Source organism: Lacerta agilis, chromosome 2 (genome assembly GCF_009819535.1).
Source record: "Lacerta agilis isolate rLacAgi1 chromosome 2, rLacAgi1.pri, whole genome shotgun sequence".
Classification (NCBI taxonomy): Eukaryota; Metazoa; Chordata; class Lepidosauria; order Squamata; family Lacertidae; genus Lacerta; species Lacerta agilis.
The window spans coordinates 70,177,718-70,203,202 of NC_046313.1; the positions used below are offsets into that span (position 1 = coordinate 70,177,718).

A 25,485-nucleotide genomic window follows, 5' to 3' on the forward strand; every position below is an offset into this window, starting at 1 on the left:
GCAGGGCCTTCCTCGGACATCGCGTCAGAGCCCCACAGTGTGGTTACCAAGCACCCACAAAACTACAGGGCTCCCTATAGTTGGTGCCAGTGCCCCTGCACACTTGCAAGTACCAAAGGACTCTTGGAATAAAGCCACTACCTACTTCTTCCTCCCTGCACCCACCTACTTCCTCTCTCTCATGCACACACACACACAAACACACAAATGGGTGTGTTTTTGGAAAAAAACATTCAGCTCCAAATTTCCTCATTTAGTCTGGGGAGGGGGGACAGCATTCTGCACTGACTGATAAAGGCAGCAGGAAATTGGACATGTTGGGGAGCAAATTTTACTATGCTGGTCTCTCACTGTGGATTGCCAATTATCAAGTGTGTGTGGCATGATCTCAATATTTCTTGTGAGAAAATGCATTTCCATTTTTTATACCTTCCCAGAGGACAGTAACTGCCAATATTACTTTATGGTGAAGCCTTTCTCCAAGAAAAAAGAAAGTCAACACAGTAGTATGTTATATAGTGGACTGTAGTTCAGAGGTTATGGCTTTCCACTGGGACCTGTGCCTATATTCCACTGCAATACAAATCTATGATGTAACTACACTTGGAATACTGTGTACAATTCTGATCACTGCACCTCAAAATGGATATTGTAGACCTGGGAAAGGTGCAGAAAAGGCACCTCAAAATAACCAGGGAGTTAACCCCTACTCTATTTTGCATTATCCTCAGGTGTCATCTCATAACTTATTATCCTTTCTGAATTAAAGAAACAAAACAATGATATATCACCTAATTCCACTTCCAAGAATATAGGGACTTCCAGATGAAGATCTTGACTTTGCCTCCCTTTGGCTTTCCCTGAAACTGACCATTCATTTTGGTGACATATGCTCATGTTTCTTTGGCACGGGTTCTCAAAATCTTAAATTACATACTCTAATGTAATACAGTACCATACCATACCATTCCTCCTCAATTATTCAAGTGTCCATCTTATTTCTACGTTATCCCAAGCAGTATACACTTTGCTTATCATAGAACATATAGATCCAATTCCATCCTCATAGAATATTGTTCCTGTTTCAGTACTTCAGCCTCCCAATGAAAATGCCATCCTAAATGAATGCCTGTTCTCTGTCACCAGACCAGGATACAAATACTATGAATAGTCAAAAGAAGCTTTTAATTATTTCTCTTGCTAATATTCTGACTTTTCTTAACATTTTATCATCCATGCACATTGATCTTTTTTCTGCATAACTATCTGCTAAATACACCCAGTGTCTCTAAGTCTCTGTTTTGCAGTTAGAGACCACTGTTATCTATACTGGGTTCTTCTCCCTGAATACTCCATGGCATCTAGAAATGTACTATACATTTCTTTCATACACTCTTTAAGTGAAAAGAGATATCTGGGTGTTTTTTACATAGATAACTGCTTGTCATGGCAGACTTCCAATTAGATGTTGTTGCTAACTCTCAATCTTCATTCTATGCCATGACTGCTTCTCATGTTATGGATGCAAAATTCCATTCTGTATCAAATGTATTGACATATGCCTTCACCTTTGTTCCCACAGCCTGTCCATTTCTTCTCATGTAACTGTTGTCTCTTAATGCAACCCTCAGTAGTTGATTATTAAACATTTTCAAACTTTCTGTCTTACATGTTGTTGTTTTTCTGTACACAGCTACCCTCCTGTCACCCACTGTGCCCTGGATACTGGTGTTAGTTCTCAAGCAACAAGTGAGAAATCACTGTGAATCCATAGCCACCTGTGATCTCTGCTATCTCCCTTTCATAATAGTCTTTCTTGCAGCCATCACCTTTGCTTGTAGAATTAGTATGTTGTCCGTTTTATGCTATGATTCACCTTTCCAGCTGATGTACCAGGATAAATGTAGTTTTCTAGTGTATCATAAGAACTTAAGAGAGCTTGCTGGATCAGGCCAGTGACCCATCTAGTCCAACATCCTGTTCTAACAGTGGCCAGCCTGGTGCCTATAGAAAGCCCACAAGCAGGATCTGGGTAAAACAGCAACCCTTCTGTGGTTTCCAGCAACTGGTATTTGGAAGCACACCACTTCTGACTATGGAAGTATATTTCCTTCCAAAGGTTACGTCCCTCTTTATTCTCAATCAGGACATAAACTTTCCAGCTCTCCACCCAGAACGAAAAAAGACAACAAATGCACACTACACACCTGCTAGGCTTGTACATTTTTAGGACCATAAAGTTTGGAAGAATGATGTTTTTGTATGTAATGGCTCTCATAAAGGTAATTAGGTGTCATCTCACAGACTATTTTGTTGGGTAGCGTCTTCTAGTGATCTGTGCTACCAGTTAGCCAAACAACCCAGTTGTCAACTCATTCCATAGAACAGCTACCTCCTCAGCACACTTTAATTAAACATACTTCTTTGAACTTTGCAGAACTGCCACATGAACTGTCCTACCTATTTATCAGGCACTGTGCTCTGGATCTTGATTCCTGTGCTGATACTTGTGAGATCTTTCATGAATGAAGTGTCTAGCTCTAGTTGGCTTATTAGTCAGTCAATTGTAGTTCATGTAGCCGAGAAAGAAGAAACACAATTGACATACCTGTTTATAGGTGTCCTTCAAGTGGTCATCCGTGCACCCTATTCTCTTCCTTCTCTGTCGATGTCTCTTTTGTAGCTATGCAGAAGGAATTGAAGTAGCAGAACCATTTATTTATATAGTTGCAGATTTATAAACCACTTCACGGCCCAAATTTGCTGAAATGGTTTACAATAAAATGCAATAAAACAAAAAATGTGTAAGGCCATAATATCATTTCGACAAATATTATGGGTTTACACAAAGGACTACTAGAAGAACCCTAATTATACTAGATAAACACTATTTTCATTGAAGTGTTTAAAGAAAAGTGGAGCCTGCTGTAAACCATGGTTGAATGTATTTCCCAAAGAATTGCATTAAACAAACAGCCCAGAAGCCATCTACTGACATTATATTTATGACCCATTTGTGACTCTATTTGTTTGAATAAACAGGGTTTTTTAAAAAGATGGTGCATCCAGTTCTCCTCTTGTACCTCCTAACTCTTCCTCCTTGGTACCCAGCCTGCCCAAGTGTATGACAGAGCTTAGTCCTTCGGTAGGTGCTCACCTGATTTGCTAACCTAAAATGTGCTTTTTTGTGAATTATGCATAAAGAGGAGAGTCAGCATTCTTTATTTACCAGTAACACCTGTTTTCTTTGCAGTTCACATAATTTCCTTCCCATTGAACATTCTGGCAGAGCAGAAGCTGAGAGATTATTTCCTGATGAACAACCTATTTTTAACTTAGTGAAAGTGTAACTTCTATGTCAGGGTTCCCTGATCTTGCAGGAGAAGTACTGCAATTTTATGGTATTTTCCCCTTCAGTGAATGAATGCTTATTAAGTACTTTTTTCTTTTCTTTTTTGAATCTCAAGGTATTTGGCAGATGCTATCATTCTTGGCAGAGACATGCATTGTGGCTGCAGCTCAGACACTGTTTGTTCACAATATGTTACTGTTCTATTTTGGGAACAAGTGTTATAATATGTGGAGTTTGATTTTGGCAATACTATGGACAGGGAAGAGGAATGACATGGAATTTGCCTCAGATGTTTGCTACACAGTTGCATTGCCCTCTTCATATTCTTACCATATGGACAAATTGCATATAAACTAACAGATTGTGCAAGAGATCGGGGAGGGCAGACTTCACACTTGTGTCATTCATGGTCCCCCCCTCTTTTACCAGAACTCTGGGGTTCACCCACTGGACTTAGTCACAGAATGGTTTGTTGGGGATCGAGTCTGATAGGTCAGGGGTGGAGCATAGCAGTTTATCCATCTATATCATGTTCTTACAATTCCCCTGTCACCAAGTGGTGCCATCCACATCTGATATCTGGCCATCACACATTACCTAATGCAATCCAATCTACAAACCTGTTGCAAACACAAAGGGAGAACTTCAAGTTATTTAGCTAATCCAGTTGTAGAGTGCAGGTTGAGATACACAAAGAGAAGCATATGTGCATCACATTAATAATGGATAAGAGTTTGAAGGTTTTCTAAAAAATTTCACACGTTTTGCAGTTGGGGTACACTGAAGCTGAGATTAGTCCACAGGACAAATAAATGAATACATTACAGAGTATTAAACAGTCAAGAAAGCGAGTGAAGCCATCAGCTATAGATTAAGTCAACACGTATGTAACAGAATGTTGCCAACATTTGATGACAGAGTGTATAGATAATGCTTACCTGTTTTACAGATGGGGAATACTGGGACTAGGTGCTGACTTGCCCAAAGGAGGTCTGTGATGTGAGATGCAAGCACAACTAACCACAAAAGCCAGTCATGGGCACACACATAGAGGTTTGACACAAAGCTGAACGGGAGGGGTAGAAGAGGACACAGACACACTTAGGGGAGAGCACGTTCTTCAAAGTACTATGGCATTGACATGTATCTTCACTTTCCCCAAACCTGCTGTGCTATTGAATTGGAGGATTTATTTACTCATTACTTATTAGAATTATACACCACCCTTTTCTCCAAAGGGGTTTAAGGCAGCAAAGTTCAAGATCACGGCAGTGTCTCCAAAAGAGTAGTAGTGCTAGAAGCCTTAAAACTAGAAACAGTTCTGAGGCAGAATATAGGAACCCTAGGACAATATAGTAAAATATATCTAGTCCAATACAGTCGTACCTTGGAAGTCGAATGGAATCTGTTCCGGAAGTCCATTCGACTTCCAAAACGTTTGGAATCCAAAGCACAGTTTCTGATTGGCTGCAGGAAGCTCCTGTAGCCACTCGGAAACTGCGGAAGCCCTGTCGGATGTTCAGCTTCCAAAAGAAGTTCACAAACTGGAACAGTCACTTCCGGGTTTGTGGCGTTCGGGAGCCAAAACATTTGAGAACTAAGCTGTTCAAAACCAAGGTACGACTGTATAATCAAAACAAGAGAGCACATTTTGTGTGCATTCCCTTCCCCCACCCCCCTGAAATATGACTCCAACTTTCAGAGATCACGGTTTGGAGGGTCACTTAAAAAAAATTAATTTCTGCAAGTGTGAGAGCACTGCAGTGAAGATGCACAACTCTTAACATATATTGAAGAGTTACAAGGGTGTTATGGTCCTGGGGGTTGTGTATAAAATCAAAACAACCCCCACCATCTGAGATCTTGAGAAGGCCTCCAGAGCCTGCACAAGACCTTCCTAGAGTCTGGTAAGCAAGGTGGAGGGCTTAAAAACGCTTTCCGTGGTGGGAAAACCCCTCCTGGAAAAAGCTTTTAAGCCTTCTGTCTTGTTTACCAGACTCTGTAATGGTTTCATGGGAGCTTGCTAAGCAAGAGTCTCCTGTGCCCTTTCTGTTTGTTTGTTTGTTTGTTTGTTTGTTTGTTTGTTTGTAGAATTATGCAGATCACATAATAAACAAACAATCACATAAGTAAAATCAGCATAAGGTGTGATTTGACAGCATTCCATTTTGAGCCTCTGTGCATCCTGAAATTGCAGCAATTTCAGTGCTATTTCTTGTTTGATAAAATAGTTTTTCAACCTAGGGTGATATCATTATACAACCAATAAGATTTAGCTATGTGATGATGTCACACAGGGCATACAAAGCTAGTCAACAAAAAGAGAGTATTGCTCCCAGTGATGTCACTATGTCACCAAATTTGATTAGCTCTCTAGCAATCTCACTATTACTTGAAATAACATTTTTCAGATATAAAATGGAGCTGAGGCTACAGGTGTCAGAATTGTGAACCAGTGCAAAAGACGGGAGCTTTTAGAGGTGTTTTGAAAAAGCTTTTGCCCCCCTCCAAGCCCATTTTTCACATATGCAAATGGTTTGATGGGGCACATTCTGCTTAGCCCGGACAAGCATCAAAACACACCCATAGTGTACAGTGCCGGCTAGTGGTACTAGTACATGACTCAATAGTGACTAAAAAAGAATGTTGCCTACTGAGTCCCTAGTAATTTAATGATCCCTTGAGGAGTCCAATCAAATTCCGACTTCCCCTGATCTTATAACATCTGAGGAAATCGTGGAACAAAGATGCATGGCTACAGACTGCAAATCAATGTACAAAAGAAATTGCAAACCAGCCAAAATTATTGAAACATACTATTGAAAGAAAGGTTCAGTGTTCTAGTGGTGATGACCCAAGTAAGATGGAGACCAGGAGGTCCAGGCCTCCAGAATAGACTAGAAACTCAGACAAGGTCAGAAGATGCTGATTTATAGTTCTGGATCATGATTAACCATCCAGAGAAAGAAACACATTGTCTCACCACTATTCTGGAGCAACCACAAGAGTTTTCTAGTCTGAGCTAGATAATATTACAACCCTGCCCCCTGAATCTACACCACTTAAAAGGCCAGCTGCTATTTCTGCAACTCTTGGCTTCCTCTTGGGGCAGTGGATTTTAAACTGCAGGGACATCTTTAGGGGAAGCTCATTGTGGCTTCTTTGATCCTCCAAGGAGTCTATAGTCCAGTTGTCATCTGCTGGCAGAGGTGCCCCCTTGGGGTTCAGGGAAATCCAGATTGGAATAGATTCTCTGCAAGGCTATTTTTGACAAAGCCACTTGCAGCAGAGAACTTTGTATCTGGACTCTTCTGATAGATGAGAAACCTGTGTGTCTCCTGCAAGACTGGAATTGGCCTAATCCTTTTCTATACTTTAGTTAAAGAAGAGGAAAAAGAGTACTTATGGTTTGCAATATTTGCACTTCAGTGAGGATTGTCCTTAGTAGTTGTTAGAGAAAGAAGGGACATCGGGGAGAGGGCAGGGTCCACGCCACCGTAAATACCACTATGTCCTACACACGAGTAACACACAAATAGGGCTCAGGTATACAGGGCATTAGTCTTTTTCTCAGCTATGGAATGAGAACATAGCAGAAAGTGATGTCATAATTAAAAATGATTAATGGCTTACATGAATATGTTGTTATCTGCTGTGTTGCCCTGGCAACCAACAACAGGATTTTTTGGTTTGCTGTTAATCTGACAAATTTATCTCTTCTTTACACTTTAGTTGCATTGTTCTCAAATCTGGGAATGTAGTCATTCAGAGCAATGGATTACATGGGTCTTTGAGAGAAGGATTTGAAACTGGGGCAAAGGTGCTGAGATTTTATGTAGGAAAATGAGATATAGCTAACAGACACAACAATCTATAGGTGGACATATGTACAAGAAATGGAATAGCTTCTGAAATCTTATGCCTCATACTGTATATCTGAAATATGAATGCAGTAACTGCACTGCAACAACTTCTTCTAAGTAGTTTCTGACTATTTTTAATCAGAATAATAAAATAATTCTTATTTTTATTGTTTACCTATTTGTAGAAATAGCTCAGTTGCTCCACCGGATTTGCCTTGGTCTTTTTCCTCACACCACCTGATTGCTTCAAATTGAATTCTCAGTAAAAAACGGATCTTGCTGATTCTTGGCTAATCCAGACAACCAGCTCATTAATTGCATTTTAGCCTTTGCTGCTGAGGTAGAAATGTCATGGAGCTTCTCCATGCTTTGCCTTGAGACTAGTCAGTTTTGGCTCCCACCTATTTCCGTGCTGAATACTGGTTGGTTCTGGGGTCATCACAATATGGCGTGGGAGTCACTACTAATCAGTGAAGTCAGGGGTTCTAATTCTTACTGCAGCAGCCACACCCCAGACAGCTCTCCAAATCATAGCAATGTTCCTTGGGAAATAATCACATTCCTTTCTTGAACTACAAGATACTGCTGTTCAAGTGCTGACAGAGTGAAGATTCCATTCCCTGCAACCTAGGTTTCTCCTTAAGAGATAACATCTGTATCCCATGTAACATCTGCTCATGGCCTCAGCACTTTCACCACAGTTTAAACTTGTGAATGTGGTTAAAGTTGGATAGGGCAGAAAAACAGCTCTTTCTACTCAAACAGTAGTCCCCAGAAATGTTGCTATTACATTTGAATGGTCTGGTGCATGCATACCTTTTCTTTCCTGTTACCTGATGCAGCCTTAAAGGATGGGTGTTCTTGGTTACCAATAGTCATTCTTTATCATAAAGAAATATAACACTTGAGCTCCCTTTCTTTGATACCAGTGTCTCCTGCACTGGTTACAATGAGTGTAGTCTTTGTAAAAGCACCAGCTTCCAACATCTGAGTGTGCATGGTGCAGGATACACTGTGATACCACTCCATGGCCCTGGGAAATTCCAAAATGCACAGGCACCTGTTGTGGTATACATACCCTGAGTGTTACGGAATGTGAGCCCTTTTGTAGCTAGTCCGTCTACTTAGTCCACCAAATGAGTCTCACAAGGTCTCAGACCATCTTTGACAGTGTGTTGCTTGCTGTCAAATATTTTTCGTACTTGGATGTGCTTGTAAGACACCATAGCCCCAGGAAGGAAGCGCTGTGCCTGTGCTCTCAGCTTTCTCTCAAGGGAATGGTGAAGATGTACTACCTGCCTGTGCTAAAGTTTTTGCTTTTCTAATCACTTATTCCCTCTCCGGGCTTTGCTATGGTTTTCATGCAAGCACTTGTCTCCTTGGGCAGCAATTACCTGTGAGAATCTCATTGGAGAGAGCGCAGCTAGCTTCATGTGACAGTTGTGCAAAGAAACACTGCGGTTGTTTTTAAAGTAAATGCAAACTTTATTCTCCTGCCAGGGAGGCTAATGGTCCTATATAAGGAAAGGTAAGCGGGAGGTGGGTGCCAAGCACCTCCGCAAGCCTTATTTTATTCTGGATCTACAGTTTCTGAAGCTGAGCACTTTTGTGAGCAATATACACTCTGGATGCTGTGGACTGCAACTCCCATCATATCTGATCATTGGCCATGCTGTCTGGAGCTAATGGGAACCGTAGCCCACAATATTTGAGAAGCATCATAATGGCTACCCCTGGTCTGCTACCTCAGCCCTCATACTTTTCAGGGGATAGCTTTTGCCTCCCTAGGATATCTGTAGGAATGACATGACACCTTTTGTTGAAGCCTTTGGGCTTGCATTTAGAAAATGCTAGAAAGCAGCCTCAATATCAGCAAACCTGTATCTAAGCATGGAGCCAGGCAATAATTTGAAGACATGCTACTGGCACTTGGTTGTTCTGTTATTTCACCTGGTACTTCAGTTTCCCCGGAGATGTTCTGCCTGTCTGAAGCGTAGTCCAGCTATTTCATTTTCATATACTAATGCAGTTCAGCCATGGGTCCAAATTTAGACATAGACCTGCATGATTCCTCATACCTGTTTGGCTACCTCATTCTTATTTGATGTGCTGTTCCAGCCTCCTCTCTCTTTTTTGGACAGTCATTTTTCAGTATGCAAGGCAGGCAGGGAAGAAAGCAGTAGCCACACTTTTTCTTTAAAAAATACCTTATGCTAAGGAGAATTACAGAGCATGCCCCTGTGTTATTCCCAAGAAGCAGGTATATGATTGAAGCCTTAAAATCATGGCTCATGATTCTTACTTAATAATACTTCACAAGACTGGGAGGAAAAGAGGAGATGCTTTTACCATTGTGTGCATTAAAGCCATTTGTCCCTGAATTGGCCAGGAAGACAAGGATTATGTTCCAAAGGCAGTAACTGTAAACAGACTCTTATTCAAGAGATGTGTTCCTGGAGGCCAGAGTCAATTGCTTAGGTCTCAGGACACTTACATGTGGTTAAGTTTCTTGGTGCACTTTGTAGAAACAGTGATGTTTCCAAGTCCATTGTTTTATTGATTCTTTTATTGACAAATGCTTGCTAAGGGAGAACAGATTGTGCTTTATAGCTATTGATGAATCTTCTCAAGGGAAGAGTCAGGACAACTATAAAAGGCTTCTTTCCTAGATCCCAGCAGATTTTTCTTGTTATTAATGCCAACATCCATGTGGGTGTAATGGGGGACAGAATCATTGTCAGGGGCATAAAATCACCTCTTCTTATTGCAGTGGACTGGGAACCATGGGATTAAATCATGTTGGAGGCACTCATAACACTAGAACTCAGAGACATTCAGGGAAGCTGAATTCGGAAGATACAAGACGGACCACAAAATGTTCTTCTTCATACAGTGCATAGTTAAATAATGGAATTTGCTCCCACAAAAGGTAGTGAAGGCCACTGTCTGGGATACAGGGTTCCCTCAGCCGTCTCATCCATAGAGGCCGGTGGCGCGGCGCGCCAGGGCGCAGGGCACCCCAGGGGCGCCCCCGTGAGCCCGCCGGCATACCGGGCTCCCCCTCCCCAACCAGCCCCCGCCCCCATGGGCAGGCGGAGCCCCAGCTGGAGCGCTGAAGCGGCGCGGGGCTTTGCGCGACCTTCCAGTACTCCAGCAGGGGCTCTGGGAAGCGAGGGCGGCCGGCTTGCAGCCCGCCCGCCCGCCGACTTGCAGCCCGCCCTCCCGCCGGTGCGTGAGCGCCCGCCCGCCCCCCCTCATCCTCCGCCCGCCGGAGCGCGGGCGCCCGCTCCAACGCCATGCCTCTCATCCCCCGCTCGCCCACCCCCCCTCCCGAGGGGCGGCCAGCGCGGGAGGGAGGCGGGCGGAGAGGCGGCAGGCTGGGGGCGCCGAGGGATCGTTGCGCCAGGGCGGCCGATCCCTCTAAGACGGGCCTGTGTGCTTTAATTTTCCACTGCTGCTAATTCACTCCAAATGCTTTCAAAACCTCCTCATAGTGTGTATGGTAGGTTAGGTGTGAAATGCACACCAACACCAGAGACAGAATAAGCCTTAAACTGCAATTGTTGGTTTATTAAACAGATACTATGTACATAAGCAAATACTGATACTTTTATTGGGTTCTTAAAGGTGCATGTTGACCATTTCTGAACACTAAATACAGGCCCATCTTTAGCATATGCGCCGCCGAGGTGCAAAAATCCACCCAGCGCCCCCAAATCTTCCTCCTGAAGCCTTGCAGGCAAAGCTTGAGAGACCTTTTCTCCCTCCTCCTTTTGCTTTCTAAAATACTCTCAATCAAGAGAAGAGGGGGCTGTGTTTCAGGCAAACTAGTCTTTCGGCTGGTCAGGCCCTCCGAAGGCGCTTCCAAACGCTGCCCCTGCCCAAGTCACAAAGGAGCCCTTTATTACCACCAGCACGAGCCGCTGCCATCTCCTGGGAAGGGGAACCGCTAGCATTGGGCACGTTGGGGTGGAGGGAAGCAGGGTCTTGGAGGCGGCGGAGCAGGAGGCAGCACACATTGCTTCTTCTTTGTTCTGGAGGTGCCTCTCTCTCCCCCCGCCAGTTGCTGGGTGGGGGCTGGGCTGGGCTGGGGGGAGCAGTGAGCGGCTTGCCAGGCGCAGGGCTGACTCAGCTTCACTGCGCAATGCCAGCCAGAGGGGCATGTGGCACTGGCAGCAGGGTGAGCGCTGCTCTAGACTGGCCGCTCTGCTGCCGCACTCAGGCTCACCAAATTGCAGCTCCTCCAGCCACACTCTGTGACCCGCTCCTGCCCACGGGGGTCCCCGTTTGCTCGCACACCTCCCGCCGCACCTCAGTACAGAAGAAGGGACCCAGCCATGGACGAGTGCTTCTGGGAAGGACCTCCTCGCAAGCCAGCAGGAGGGCCAGGGTCCCCTGGGTGCAGCCACGTGGCCACAGCCTGGCTACCACCATCGGCACACACCCCTTCCCCTGCCCCGTGGCACCTTCACACAAGACGCCTCTGATTATTTCATAACAGGTGGATAGTTAAGAATTTAGGTGGCTTCAGCAGCAGGTCCTGGCGCCCCCCAGAATTCAGTGCCCAGGTGCCCCACACCCCTTGCACCCCCGGGTAAATATGGCCCTGATTAAAGAGACTGTTGCTGACACCAGCTTCTAAGTGGCTTTTACCTCAGGCCAGATTCCACCCCAGTGAAATATTCCCACAACCCAGTCCAGCAACAGGGGACAGTCTGTGTCTACACCCCGAAGCTCCTCTGGTTGTATTTCTGGCTGCTTGGTCTGTTTAGCCAACTTTAAATACAGTGGACACTCGGGTTGCAAACGCAATCTGTGCAGGAGGCGTGTTCGCAACCTGCAGTGTCCACAACCCGCGCCGCTGGATCTGCGCACGCACATGACACAATTTGGTGCTTCTGCGCATGCACAAAGCTTGATTTAGCGGTTCTGCTTATGCGCGAACACCAAAACCTGGAAGTAACCCACTCCAATACTTCTGGGTTTGGCACGTTCATATCCTGAAAACGCACAACCCGCAGTGAGTGCAACCCGAGGTATGACTGTACATGCTTGTGTAACCTTCCTCTGGTAAGACCTTTACACAGGGCAGCCTCTCAGAACAATGTAGCCACTGACTCCCTACTCCTGATCTTCAGGCCTCAACCTTAAAGTGAGTTAACCCTGAATTTCAGATAGGAATTTTCCTCAGTTCCGCTACCAAAAACCTTTAACTGGAGATGCCATGGATTGAACATGGGATCTTCCACAAGGAAGCATGTGCTATGGACTCTATCAGATGCAACTGTGCTAAAAGGGGGCCTTAGAAGACATTGTATATGCATGCATCCTTCTCTGTTTTTAAAAAATGTGCTTGGACTTCCTTGTATACTTCTAGCAGGAAGAGCTAAACTATTTACAGCAGGGTTCTTGCAGTGTAGGGTCATCACAGAACAGGACTTAGCTTAAAGAGCAACACCATCACCAAGGGGGCTTACACTTCACAAACTGCAGTGAAAGGAGAGGGAAACTTTCCATCAAACATCTAATGTCCCCTTTGGAGTTATATTTAAGCTTGTTGACCACACACACACACAAAAGCCTTAGGCACACTGTGTTCCCAAAATGCAAACTTTGTTGTTCCTCATGCGTCACTCATGATTGGGGATAGAAGTGCTGGAGGGGGCAGGTTTGAGTGCTGCCTTTGTGGAAGTGCGAAGAGCTGGACCTAATGCTAAAAAAGCATCTGAAGAATAAAGGTGCTCTTTTAAAAGCACTCAAGTTTCCAGGCCAGCTACTTACTCTCTTAACAATAAAGAGGTTTTTATTTGCAAACTAGGCAACACTAAGGGAGAATCAAACAAGAATAGCTAACAAGCACCAACAGAAATCTGTATGGTATTCTACACCAGTATGTTAAGGACTGGATAAAGGTCTGGTTTTTGGAAGTGGAAAGAGGAGGGGGGGAAGGAAAGGTTCTGGAGGACCCAGATTGTGTTTTGGGGCCATTTGTATAAGGGGTGGCTATTTTTGTGTGTGCGGGGAAGCTGAGGGCCACATTTATCCTTCCCAACCCTTCGGTACCACATGCCAGTAGCAAATATGGACAAAAGTAGGTGTGGCCACAACACACTCTCACATGCACACTATCATATGCACTCACACATACAGAGGACACACACAGGCACATAGGCTCCCTTCTCATCTGATCCATACAAACCACTTGAGGGGAGGGGCTTATCACCCTTCTCCACCCATCACATGATTGATTTGTTGAGATGAGGGCCAGATGATTTGTATTTCTGTCCACTGCTCCACTGTGTCTACTTTAATTTGACTTTTTCTGCCACTGCCAAAATTTGAGAAAAATTTGCTTGGGAGGTGGGTGATCAGCCCGCCCCCCCAACTGGTGTTTAGCCACCTCTGGTGTATATTATGTGTGTAACTGCCTCCTGTTAAATTTAAGGAGCTCACAAAGATCATTTTCCTACACCACATGTTCAAAACATTGTTATTAGGAAGAGATTTTGGTTCAAGCGAACCACCTTGCTCCCTTTTTTCTTGATTCTTCCTAAACAAAGACTTCACTGTGGAGTATCCATGTAAAATCTGTCAATATCCACATAGCAATTTAAAGGGAGCGTGGCTCTGTTCCACCTTTTGCTGTAGATGAGTTCTGTAGTTTGAGTGAGCAGGCAGTAAGATGTATGTATGCGCAGGATATTTTCATGTCCCTGCTGGGTAAGCTGGTAAACTGTAAGTTTATGAAATGCAAGAAGGCACAGCTTGCCTTGTGCAAACATGAATGCATTCTTGGCTGCCACTGGAAGCCCTCGCCCCAATCCAAGAATGGTTGAAGCATGCAAAGTGGGAACCACCCATCCACCCACTCACTCACTCTAATGAGTGAATGCCTTGGTTTGCCCGTTGCTGGAGTGCTGCTGTTGTTATGAGGGGAATTCCACAATACATTTTTTTTAACAGCTGAGCATATAATCATGTTTTTTATGACTTTTAATAGCAAGCTTGCCCTTGGCTACCTGTCTATCAAGTTTCAGCTGTTGTGTGATTCCATTCATTCCTCCTCTCTTTTCTCTTTGTGTTTCAGTTTCAATATTTAGTTACATACTAATGCTGCTGTAGGAAACCCTAGAAGGAGTCTCTGGTAAAATTGGAAATGTTAACAAAGTTCTTTCATACAATCTTTGTATTCTACATCTAAGCCTGTTAAGGGGGAAGCCATGACATTTCAGTAAGGGGACAGGATTACAAGATAGGAGACACATTTTGTCCAGTAGAGGGCAATCTGAATGCACTTTCCTTATGTCAACATTCTCTAAAGCTCTTTGGTTTAGCCAAAGAAAGTATGTGAAAGTATGTTTACCAATGTTTCCTGGTAAAGGCATCTTCTAATATGTTCCACATATGTTCCACATATTCCAACACACATTGTTTTTGCATTTCAGGCAAAGAATGCATTTAGATCTCAATTTTATGTCGGGCCACAGTGTTGTGCAAATGTTCTCAGGTCATTCTGTTGAGAAGGGAAATAACAGTGTGATCCAAATCATGCCTATACTATTTTGCAATTGCATTCCAATTTTGTAGCTATAGTTTCTGTGCTAACTTGTGATCAGTTACCACTAAACTTGGTCGGGGTTTGCTGCCTTTTTATTGAATGGAGATCAGAAAGCTCTTATTCCTCCTTCTTTTCTTAAAAATTCATCCATACTTTCCTGTGAGACAAGCCTAAGTCAATCATCCTGAGTTACTAGTAAATTTATTTAATAAGATTCAATCATGCAGTTTTCTTTCCTAAGAGGACCTAAGCTGTCAAAAGATTATTTCCCTGGAATTAGCCAGTCTGATATGGGGGAAGGGGGTCACCGACTGTACAGGGACATCCCTTGCTCATGAAATCTCTGCCCAACTAGAAGGAACAGTTTATCACTCTCTCAGGTCATCCAGGTAAGTAACTGTAGATACAGAGTCCTTAAGATAGAAGGGTTAATACTGGTTTACTATCAACACAAGATTGGAACAACAATGAATTAGAATGCTATTTAATGTTTCTTTTTCTAATGTTTATGTTACGATTTGCCTTCCTGAACAATTATTGCTTTAATAGCTACTGGTTTGCCAATTTTGCAGTGTGCTGATCTGGGTGGTCTTCAAGGAGCTTGACTGCCAAGCATCTAATCCTAGAAGCCGATCTCTGTTTGCTTTGCCTTCTTGAATGCTTTGGTGGGAATGAACACCACGGGATTGCTATTTTGGATCATAGATTTATCTTCTAAACTATGTCTCTGGCCAAACCCAAGGGTCTTAGATTAGTAAGATAACATATGATACATGAATCCATTACAGTCAATGAATACCTCATATATACACTTGATGGATCCATTTAGCTTGGTATGGGCTTTTGGTGCTTATCACACTCTTAAACCCCTCCCCATATCCTTGTGATATACTTTTTGGTAGGATGAAATTGCTTTTTTTTAACTCCTATTGCTTGAAGAATCCAAAGTATGTCCAAATAACTGCAAGGGTGGAGATGTGTAGTGGGTGCTTCTTCATGGTTCTGAGTTTATAATCTTTCCCCAATATTAACTCTTTGTTCTTCTTTTACATAAAGGGGCCGACACCTTAAGTGAGAACAGCTCTGTCAGCTTGGAGACTACAACCAACAGCAGAGAGACTTCAGTGGCTACCTCCATCTTGTCCCCCTTCACGTCTGGCCACAGCCGAGATGAGGTGGACAATCGCAGTGAGCACAGTTACAGCGAGTCAGGGGCTAGTGGCTCCTCCTTTGAGGAACTGGACTTGGAAGGCAATGGCGATGGTGATGGAATGGCAGGTCTGTCGGCTGACCTTGGTTCTGTTGAGGACCAGGACACCGCCAAGGCCAAATGGACCAAGGAGCCTATTGCCCTGGAGAAAGAAAGGGGCGAAGAATAAAGCCATTTCTTTTCTCGTGTTTCTTGGGGATTGGAAAGAGAAACTGATCATCTCTCTTGCTTCTTTTCTGTCCAGCCAAAAGATTTTGGTCACTAATCTGTGTTGAGACCTGTCCTACTCTTTGTCTGCAGACAAGTATTTGGGGTGTTATAAAGGGAGAGCAGTTATAACCAGGGGAATTGTAGCTGGTTTCCACTCTCCTGTAGCCAGACTTAAAGATGTATGCTGTAACAGGAAACTGGGAGTGGGATGGTGTGAAGTAGTGATGGGGAGCTTCAGTGTTGAACAGCACAGTGTCTTTCAGTATGTGGGTGTATAAGAGTCAGTGCATAACTATGCAGAGATCACTCTTCATGAGCCAGTAGATGCATTTGCGTGTAGACTGCCCTCTTGCATCTCTTTACTGCTTCCTGCACTCCTTCCCACTTACCCCCTAATCAGACTGTTTCTGTGCAACTCACGCACATTCATTGGCATCACATCTATTGACACCAAAGAGCAGTAGTTACATTTGACATTGAAAATTGTAGTGCAAACCTTTAACCCTTAAACGGATGCCTGAGTTTTCTTAATCAGTAATGCAATTAACAGCTTCCCTTTCAAAGGTTAAAGTTTCTGAGCAGGGTTATCATGATCCCAAACACTCACATGTTGCTTCTTCTCCCTTTCCTATTCTTCTTCACTTGCCTGTGCAACCCACTTTCACTGTCTTCTCTTTCTTAGATTGCATGATCATGCACATACAACTGTAGCACCCATTAACATTTTATGCTATGCCTCCAGGAAGTGAACTTGAGAAGTTCCTTGCTTCAATTGTTTTTTAAGTCCACGTGAAAGGAATAGCCATCACACTTGACACACTCTTATTGCAGTCTCGGCAAAGAGGTTGTGGAGAATGGGTACTATTGCAATAAAACAGGGCAACAATACAACAGAAATGACACAACCATATTTTCTCCAGTGCTAACTCTCAGAGGCTATGATGCGGTGGAAGGAATGGAATGGAATGGAATATTCTTGTGTTCAGTGCAGTGAAGTGACAGATTTGCTGTAATATCCCAGATATAGTGGTAACCATAGTGGATCTGACATAATGTTGTGTGCCATTGTTGGAAGTTTATATTTTAATTCTTCTCACAATTTCTGCATATTCTGGAACAAATAATTTCAGCACAGAGAAACAAGTTACAGAGTCTACCCTTAATGCAAGATAAGAATTTATGTAGCTTTCATTGCAGTACACCCCATATAAGGATAAAACGAAGATGGTCTTCATTTTACATTGGTAATAATATCTGGATGCTGGGTTAGGTCAAACCTGCCTCCATCAAAATCATGCTGAGGGCTCTGTACCAGATTTTTCACTGCTGTCACTCTAATGAAGGTCTTGTACTGAGAAATCAGCTGATGAGAATCATGTCACTCAGTCTGAATTCTCACAGCTCCATGGTGGGTTAAGAAAGGCATCAAGACCACAGGAGGAAAGAAATGCATATGTGTGTGTATTTGGGGTATGTGTGTGAAATATTGGAAAGTTCTAATCCTCCCCACCATATTCTTCCTACTCTTGCTTACATCCTCTCTTGGAGGTCTTGGATCAATGGCTCACTCTGTTTCTTAATGGAATTGGATCCATATAGTGGGCAGAGAAGTTCGACGTTCAGCCATCTTCAAGACCTTCTTTGTTTCTGAGCATTGACTCAGTCTGGTGGGAAATCAATGGGATGCAGTGTTAGAACCTTCTCCCTTGGGCTGTGTAGTCCATAAGGCTGCTCAGCTCCCTCTTCCAAGCAATCGCCATTGATTCCTTCCTTTCTTCTTTGTGCTCTTGTTGCTGTGGTCTATAACCTTTATATTTCTCTTCTGGCTTACTATTCCTTGATATTTAATTCTATGTTCATGTTCCCCAAATCCTGATTTACCATGATATCCAAATCAGTAATTCCACTTTAGGTACAATGTCCCTAAAATTATTAGGGACGATGCAAGCAGACACATGTTCAATGGGGAGCTGGATATGTTCCATCCCCATTGTGCCTGGATTCTGTATAACATTCTCACACTTGCTATCGGGTAGCTTTCCCATCCACCTGGATATTAACTTCATTCACAGTTGATGTTAGTATGGTACATGGAATTACTTGAATGAGCATCATTCCGGCTATCCCAATTTAGCACCCAGTAGATTTTCTTGTGTCCATTGCTGAGTATGGCTTCCAAATGTGCAGTATAGAGCATCTGTTCATACTATTTCTACGTGTGAGTACAGTATATCTATATGCAAATGAGTGTATATCTCCACAAGTACCCTTGGGTATGTGTGATGGTTTGTGCACTTGTGAGTGCCTGGGTCTGCTTACATTGTGCATAGACCTGTGTGCACATGTGCACAGACTCAGAGACAGAACAGACATGACACCATAAATGAAATTGCAATGTATTGAATGGTGTCGTGTTTAATTTGGACCTCATACTGTGGTCTTCCCATTTTCTATATGCATACATGCTCCTTTTTCTGAGTAATAGAGGTCCAGTTAGAACATAGGAAGTTGCAGGACTAGCAGGAGACATATAGACAGGACTGTATTATGGCTTTCCTCATATTTCATTTGACAGATACAAAAATACTGTTCTCTCTGTTATGTAGAATAGGGGAAGCAGGTAAAATTTCTCCAGCTTATAATAACTGCTGCTTGTTAGTGAATTCTGAAGTAATGGAGGAAAAAACACCAGCATCAATGACTTGTTTATTCCGCCCCCCCCCCCCCATGATAGCTTGTTTGTATAAAGCTTTTTTACCTCCCATTGTGAATACACATATGGGAGGACATTACAAATCCTCTTGTGTGTGCCATGTGCATACACATATACATGATTGTAAGTTACATCATTCTTGTTCTTGTTTGTGTGTGTTTGTGTCATGGCATATAAATTCTGTGTTCCCACATGCATACAGCCCCTTGTTATATGATGTAGCCAAGCACAGGTGAATGTGCTTCTTATATGCTAATCATCTTTGTGCTTATATGTTTGAGTTAAGCCACTGTTGAATTCATTTGGTTCTTCTGAGATGAGGAAGCAACCTTCACTAGGCATGTGTAGACAATGGCAGTTATCCACAAGCAGTTTAGTTTGGGGTAGACATACCATAATGGTAATTACAGTTGAAGGGTAAAAAATGACATCTTCCCATCAACTGTGCTTTAAATATTCCAGTACAGATTCAAGCTAGTGAGAAGAGCACATTGATTAACCTGCCATGATCTGAACCATGAACAGGAGACGCCATCCGTACATATACCTTCACCTATACTCTCCTTTGTCAAAATTCTCAATGAAACGGTGCTTTGTGTAAGAGTTGCCTGAGTTTCTCCAGAAGTGAGCACATGACCTAGTGTCTCCTTCCTCTGAAGCACACCTCTCCTGTTAACGGATTCTACAAGCTCTTAGTTGTATTTGTGAACGTCCAGCATTTTGCAGACAAATAATTTCAGATATGAGTTCAGAATCATAGCAAGCTCTGGTGTTGTATGCCACCATCCCTTGGGACAATCAATAGAGGGATTGTCACAGTATTTGAGAGACCTGCCCACTAATGTTTCCCAGGCTGCTTCAGGCAATCTTTCACATGTCCACTTCTTCCCAAAGAATTGAATTGCCGAAGGCATAACTGGAGCCTGCTCTTATTAGGCAGCTGTCTGGCAATCTGCTCTAAGATGCTCTGCTTGTTCTGTGGCTGGCCTGGCCTCTCTCTCTCTCTCTCTTGGCACTTGCTGTGATTGTGAAGGGACTGGGTGATGAATAAAATTACCATCCATCTGTGATGAGAACACATCAGAGCATACCAAGGAGTACCAATGTTTTTTCTCTTCCATTCTAACCCTAGCTGACACAGTTTGCTATAATGGCAGTTTCAAATGCCTTGTAGCCAACACCTGGAATAGAATGTGATGCTACACAATTAGCACACATGGGCAGATTTGTGTTGTTGCCTGTTGGGACATTTTACAGTTGAAGACATGCAGCTTTCCTAACAATTTCATTTTGAAGGCATAAATATCCATCGGTGTCTGCATCTCACTTTCATTAGCACCATATTCTGTGTCATCACTAAGATTCTCACTGAGTTATGAAAGAACTCTGATGCCTGATCAGAAGCCCATTTAAGTTCACAAGAGTCTGTCATTAATCACAATGAAGTTGAGATACTGAGAAATAACAGCCTGGGAGCCCAGAAATCTAAAAAATGAATGCACAGTGCAACAGGATTTTTAGAGAACACAAAATGCACCCTGTGGGTTCATTTTTCTTGGTTAGTGTACGTGAATTAAAAAAAAACAACTATACGAGTACAGGTTTTGATTCCATATAATGTTTTTTCTGGGCATCTTAATGTTTGAGATTTTATTTTATTTTATTGCTTTACTTACATTTAAGCTTCCCTTCTTCCTCTTAACTATCAATGTGTCACAACATTTTTTCAGTTGCAAAACCACCCTTAGCAGGAAGAGAAATGGAGAAGGCTCCCTTCACATCCCAACTGCACCCTACAGTAGTAGACTTGCATCTAAATGATGTCTAGATTCATGACAATCAACCTCTTTCTCCAGCCAACTACAGGAAGAGTAGGTCTCAACTGCCATCTCCCACCCCTGCCATATTCTTTTCTTCATGGTTATTTTCAAGTGCTAATTCATAGGTACATACAAATCATAGCATAGAGGTGTTTGGAATTCTAAGCCCAAACTTTAAAAGTTCATAGGCTACATATGGTTGATGCTGCTTTTCAGACATCATACGTCATTGACATTCTGAAAACAACATTTCTTGGAAGGGAAACATTGAGAAATTTGGCTTTGCTTGAGGAACATAAAGAAGAATACGTTTCCATGGATTAATTTGAATATGTTAACTCTTAGCTGCCCTAAATTTGATTACACCTTTCATGTTTCTGTGTTTGTTCATTCTGTGCATGCAGCTCACTTACATTCCCAACTTGAATACTGATACTTGCAGGTACAGATGATGAATTCAGCAAGCCTACTTCACTTTGACTGGAAGAGTTTTGGAGATGGTACATTTTGCTGACATTCAAAGCTGTTTGGTCATAAGCTGCAAAGTGTCCATAACAAAGTTAATTTGGGTTTTATATGCAGAAGTAGAGTTTATGACTTTGAATCCAATCATTTGCATACACAAAAGGCTGTGTGTGTGTGTGTGTGTGTGTGTGTGTGCATATAGGAGTAGGAACTGTACTATGTTTGGATCTGAAAGCCCCAAATTGTCATTGAGTGAGCAGTCTGCACTGAAAAGCAAAAAGAAATGACAACTCAGTTCTAGTTTGTCATTAAGATACTGGCAAAGCTGTCGCCAAGTTTGCTTTTTAGTTTGGTCCTGAAGTGAAAAGCACTTGTTCTGTTATGTATTTAATCACTATTTTGATATCATGTATAAGGCTTAAAGTAATCTATGTGCCAGACTGGTTTAGACATAGGTGTTGGGAATGGGTTGGGTTGGGTAATCCTTGTTGAAATTAAAAATGGCAAACAAAAAAGCAAGCCCCTGTCCTCCACACTCTGTGAACACTGCAAAACAAAACACACCTCACTGCTAAACACCTGAGACTACAATTCAGGTACTGAAATATGTATAGTACTTACAAAGCAACACTTTGGAAATGTATAATGATCTTTTATATCATGGATTTGCTGTGTTATAACTTTCTGCTTTTTCAAGATTTATAAAATTGAATGCTTTTCTTCTGCTGCACATAATGAAGCTGCCTTATGCTGAGTCAGGCCCTTGAGCCCAATATTGTCTGTTACTGGTAGTGGCTCTCTCAAGAGCTTGCCTTATGAGCTGAGGTCATTCAGCCAGAGGCTCCAATAACCATAGATGAGGCCTTTTGCGCTCTACCTCTCAGCTAGATTTTCTCCTGTCCTTAACGGATATCTGTAATGCAAGGATGGGGAATTTGGTACCTTCCAGATGTTGCAGGATTCCAACTCCCATCAGCCTCAGTCTACATGGCCAGTAGTAAAAAATGCTCAAAGCTGTAGCCCAACAACATCTGGGGAGAGACACACATGTTCCCTGCTCTAATGAATGCTACATATCTCTTAATTGAGCCTATAGGTAGATGAATTGCAGAGAACTACCAAGGCTTCAATCCTATGTTCATGTACAGTACTTTGAAGAAGGTCCCACTGAATAGAGTTGAACTTAAAACATTCCTGAGATCATATTACACATAGCTGACATAATCTCTCTGGATTTGGTTTAGCATAATTACAGAATTGTCTTTGTTGAGTTGGATGAGATAGGACTGATGACTCCAAGTTCAAGGGCCCGTGGCAAAGTGACAACCCTCTCCTGTGGGCTTAATGGCAATAGCAGTGCCATTTAAAATGTCCCCATATGCTCTGACCTCATGTTGCTTTTCAGCACTGTGAAAAACTAAGGTTTCAGTCACTCATGATCAGGTGGGTCCCAGTCCACAGCAGATGTCAGCACTGATGGGCCCTCAGCTCAAGGGTGCCATCAGTTGATGCTGGACCTGATATTAAGTGATAATTGCCTCCCAGTATGGTTGCTAGGGTTGGGAAGGATGATAAATTTGAAACAATGCTCCAGGGTGCTCTAGGAAGCCTTGGTAGCTCCTCAAGAATAAAAGAAGCCAGGAAGGTGACATTGAGAGAGATAATTTTATTAAGTCTCATTTGAAAGGACTTACAGCATATTACACTTGCCAGCAAAAAAAATCCACTGTATGTCCTATGGATAATTGAGAGGTGTATATATTGCACAATCATAATGGGATATATTGGGCACTTCCACATTGGCAGTTTATTGTGGACTTGGTGCTGTTCATGCATACAAGTTTTTCATAGCATTTTCATGACAGCCCTATCAAATGCCATCTCATTCTCTCTCCCCTCCCCTGTTTTAATCCAGAGTTACCATTTCCACAGGGTTTTTTATTTATCCAATTTTCTGTAGAAAATAATATGGGATGGGATTTTTAAGAGGAAGGTGTCATGTGGAATACCCAGATGCATAAGCAGCACTGAGTCCACAATAAACAGCCATTTACTCATTATCCCATTGGAAAGAGTATAACTTGAGTTGGAGGCTTAGAATTGATGGTGGATGAAAGCTCCCATGTGACTAAAGTATCTTAACATTATGTAATGTGCATATGCAGCACTTTACTGCACTATTTCCTTATAGGGCTTATCAGGGGTTCTAAGGCTCTGTGCAATGCAATCCCTCTAGAAATTAAAAGCAGGTAAAATAATCTCAAAACCAGGAGATATATTTTACTTTAGTGTGCCACTCAGTTTCCCTGATGCAGAATTGCTAGAAGAATGGGCTTGAAATACTGTTATGGGCAGCAAGATATCATGCAACACAGCTGCAAAAACAGGATCCACTTCTACAGTTGTAGAACTATAAGCTACTCGCACAATTTGATACCATGATCTATAAATAGAATACTAAATTGCTGGTGTCTGGATCTATAGAGGAATTAAGGGGGAAATGACAGGTATTGACACACAGTGGAAATGTGACTTACATAGGCCAACTAATGGAGCTGGGGTTCAGAGCCATTTCTCACTTTGTTTTGTACTGACTAAACTAAGTGTGCATATCTGGCTACAAGATATACATACTGCATACAGTAAACCTAGTTCCCTTGATGCTTTTAATATACAGTAACAGTATGTGGGCTAGCAATCACAGGACTGGATACACTTTTTGGAACCACTTTTTGTGCAAAGGGGATCCTCTGAGAACCTACCCTGAGACATGTAGTGACTGAGTTATAACAGATTTGGAATCTGGGACAAACAGTGGAGTAGCCATATTTGTGGATGACACCTATCAGAGAAACTGAAGCAACACATATCCCAGACTCACTACCTGGCTTTTGAGGTCCCTTCCAACTCCGTAATTCTGTTCAGGTTGATGAAATCCCAAGCAAATGCAAAGAGTTTCAGAAGGCAGCAACATGCAAGGGAACTCTCAAACATGCAAACTTGCTCTAAGGGTTGCTTGTTTAAATCACTTTCTGGTTACCCCCTACCCTTTCCTGGCAACCATAATTATATGAAAAGGGGGCTTTTCATTTTGCAGAGACATAAATTAATGCGTACATGCTCCCAGGGCCATTGGTTCAAATAAGTCAAGGGGAAAACATGGTACACACACCCTGATGGTGGCTGGAAAGGACCAAGACAATAGGGAAATGGGCAAGGTGTGCATGGCTTGCACCCAGCAGAAGCTTCACCAAAGGTGTCTGTTCCCCTGAGCTGTCTGTCATGGAATCTGCCAGGATTTAAGAGCCTGCTCTCTCTGTGTATGTAGGTTGGTGACTTCTTGGGGAACAGCGGGCTTCATCTGGCCACTGCTGGTGAGGCCTCCTTCATCATCTACATGGAACAGTTTCTTGTTCTCATCAGCTGTATCTGTTGGGTGTCATCCATGGAGAACAGAGAGAGAAAGAGAGACGAACAATTATAGTCCTCTAGAAAAGCAAGTTCCTGAAGCTAGATGCACCAGTGCATCAAGTAAAGAGGTGAGAAGGAAGAGTGAGCAGTGATGCCTGAGTGCTCCAGCCAGTGGACATATCTCAGCCTCCCGTCTCTGGGAGAGGGGTTGTCTGCAGTGACTGATCATACTCAACCCTCCCTCCTATAGTGTGTTTCTGCTTGTTCTGCTCATTCATCTGGGCTGTGCTCCTGCAAGGCAAAATTGCTTATGAGTGAACAACAGTAAGAATGGTTGGAGCAGAATGTATGGCCTTTGCCAGTGGAACTTAGCTGTATGAGGGCACAATGCATCCCCTATGTAGAGGATGTTACAACCCCCACCCCCGGTTGAGGCAGCAAATGGTCATAGCAAAGAATAATACAGGTCCTAGGAAGAGAGACCAATTGAAACCATGTGAGCCACAGGTTTCCCCACCCAGTGATGCATGCAGCAAGGAAGTTGAAATATACTCGGAGTAGCATAGTGATTTCATGCTCTTTATTGCAGCTCGTCAAATCCTACCTGCCTATTGTTCTAGGATCAAAGCTTAGTACATAACAGAAGTTATGCTGTTTCTTGATGTGCCAGGGGTCATGCCTAACCACACCACCACTCAACCACCTTGCTCAGATTTTACAGAAGGGTCATCTGAATTCTCCCTGATTCCTGCTGCCATGCAAAATGGCCTGCTGTGAAGGACAGTTTCACCCCTGCTATCTCCCAGCAATGTTCCATACTCTGATTTGAACCACCTCAAAAGGGTATTTGTGGCTTTAAATTCTTTACTTCCTTTTCAAAATG

At 42.9% G+C, this 25,485-nt stretch overlaps 1 protein-coding gene across 2 annotated transcripts in view; it reads left to right on the top strand.

Annotated features, from left to right (window-relative positions):
- Positions 1–16,325, top strand: part of TEX264 (testis expressed 264, ER-phagy receptor) — a 156,406-nt gene extending 140,081 nt beyond the window's left edge. For both annotated transcript variants that reach the window (XM_033140643.1, XM_033140645.1), the window contains one exon: positions 15,830–16,325. In XM_033140643.1, coding sequence (XP_032996534.1) covers positions 15,830–16,152 — 323 coding nt within the window. In that variant the 3' untranslated portion in view covers positions 16,153–16,325. The remainder of the gene's footprint in view (positions 1–15,829) is intronic.
- Positions 16,326–25,485: the final 9,160 nt, after the last annotated feature.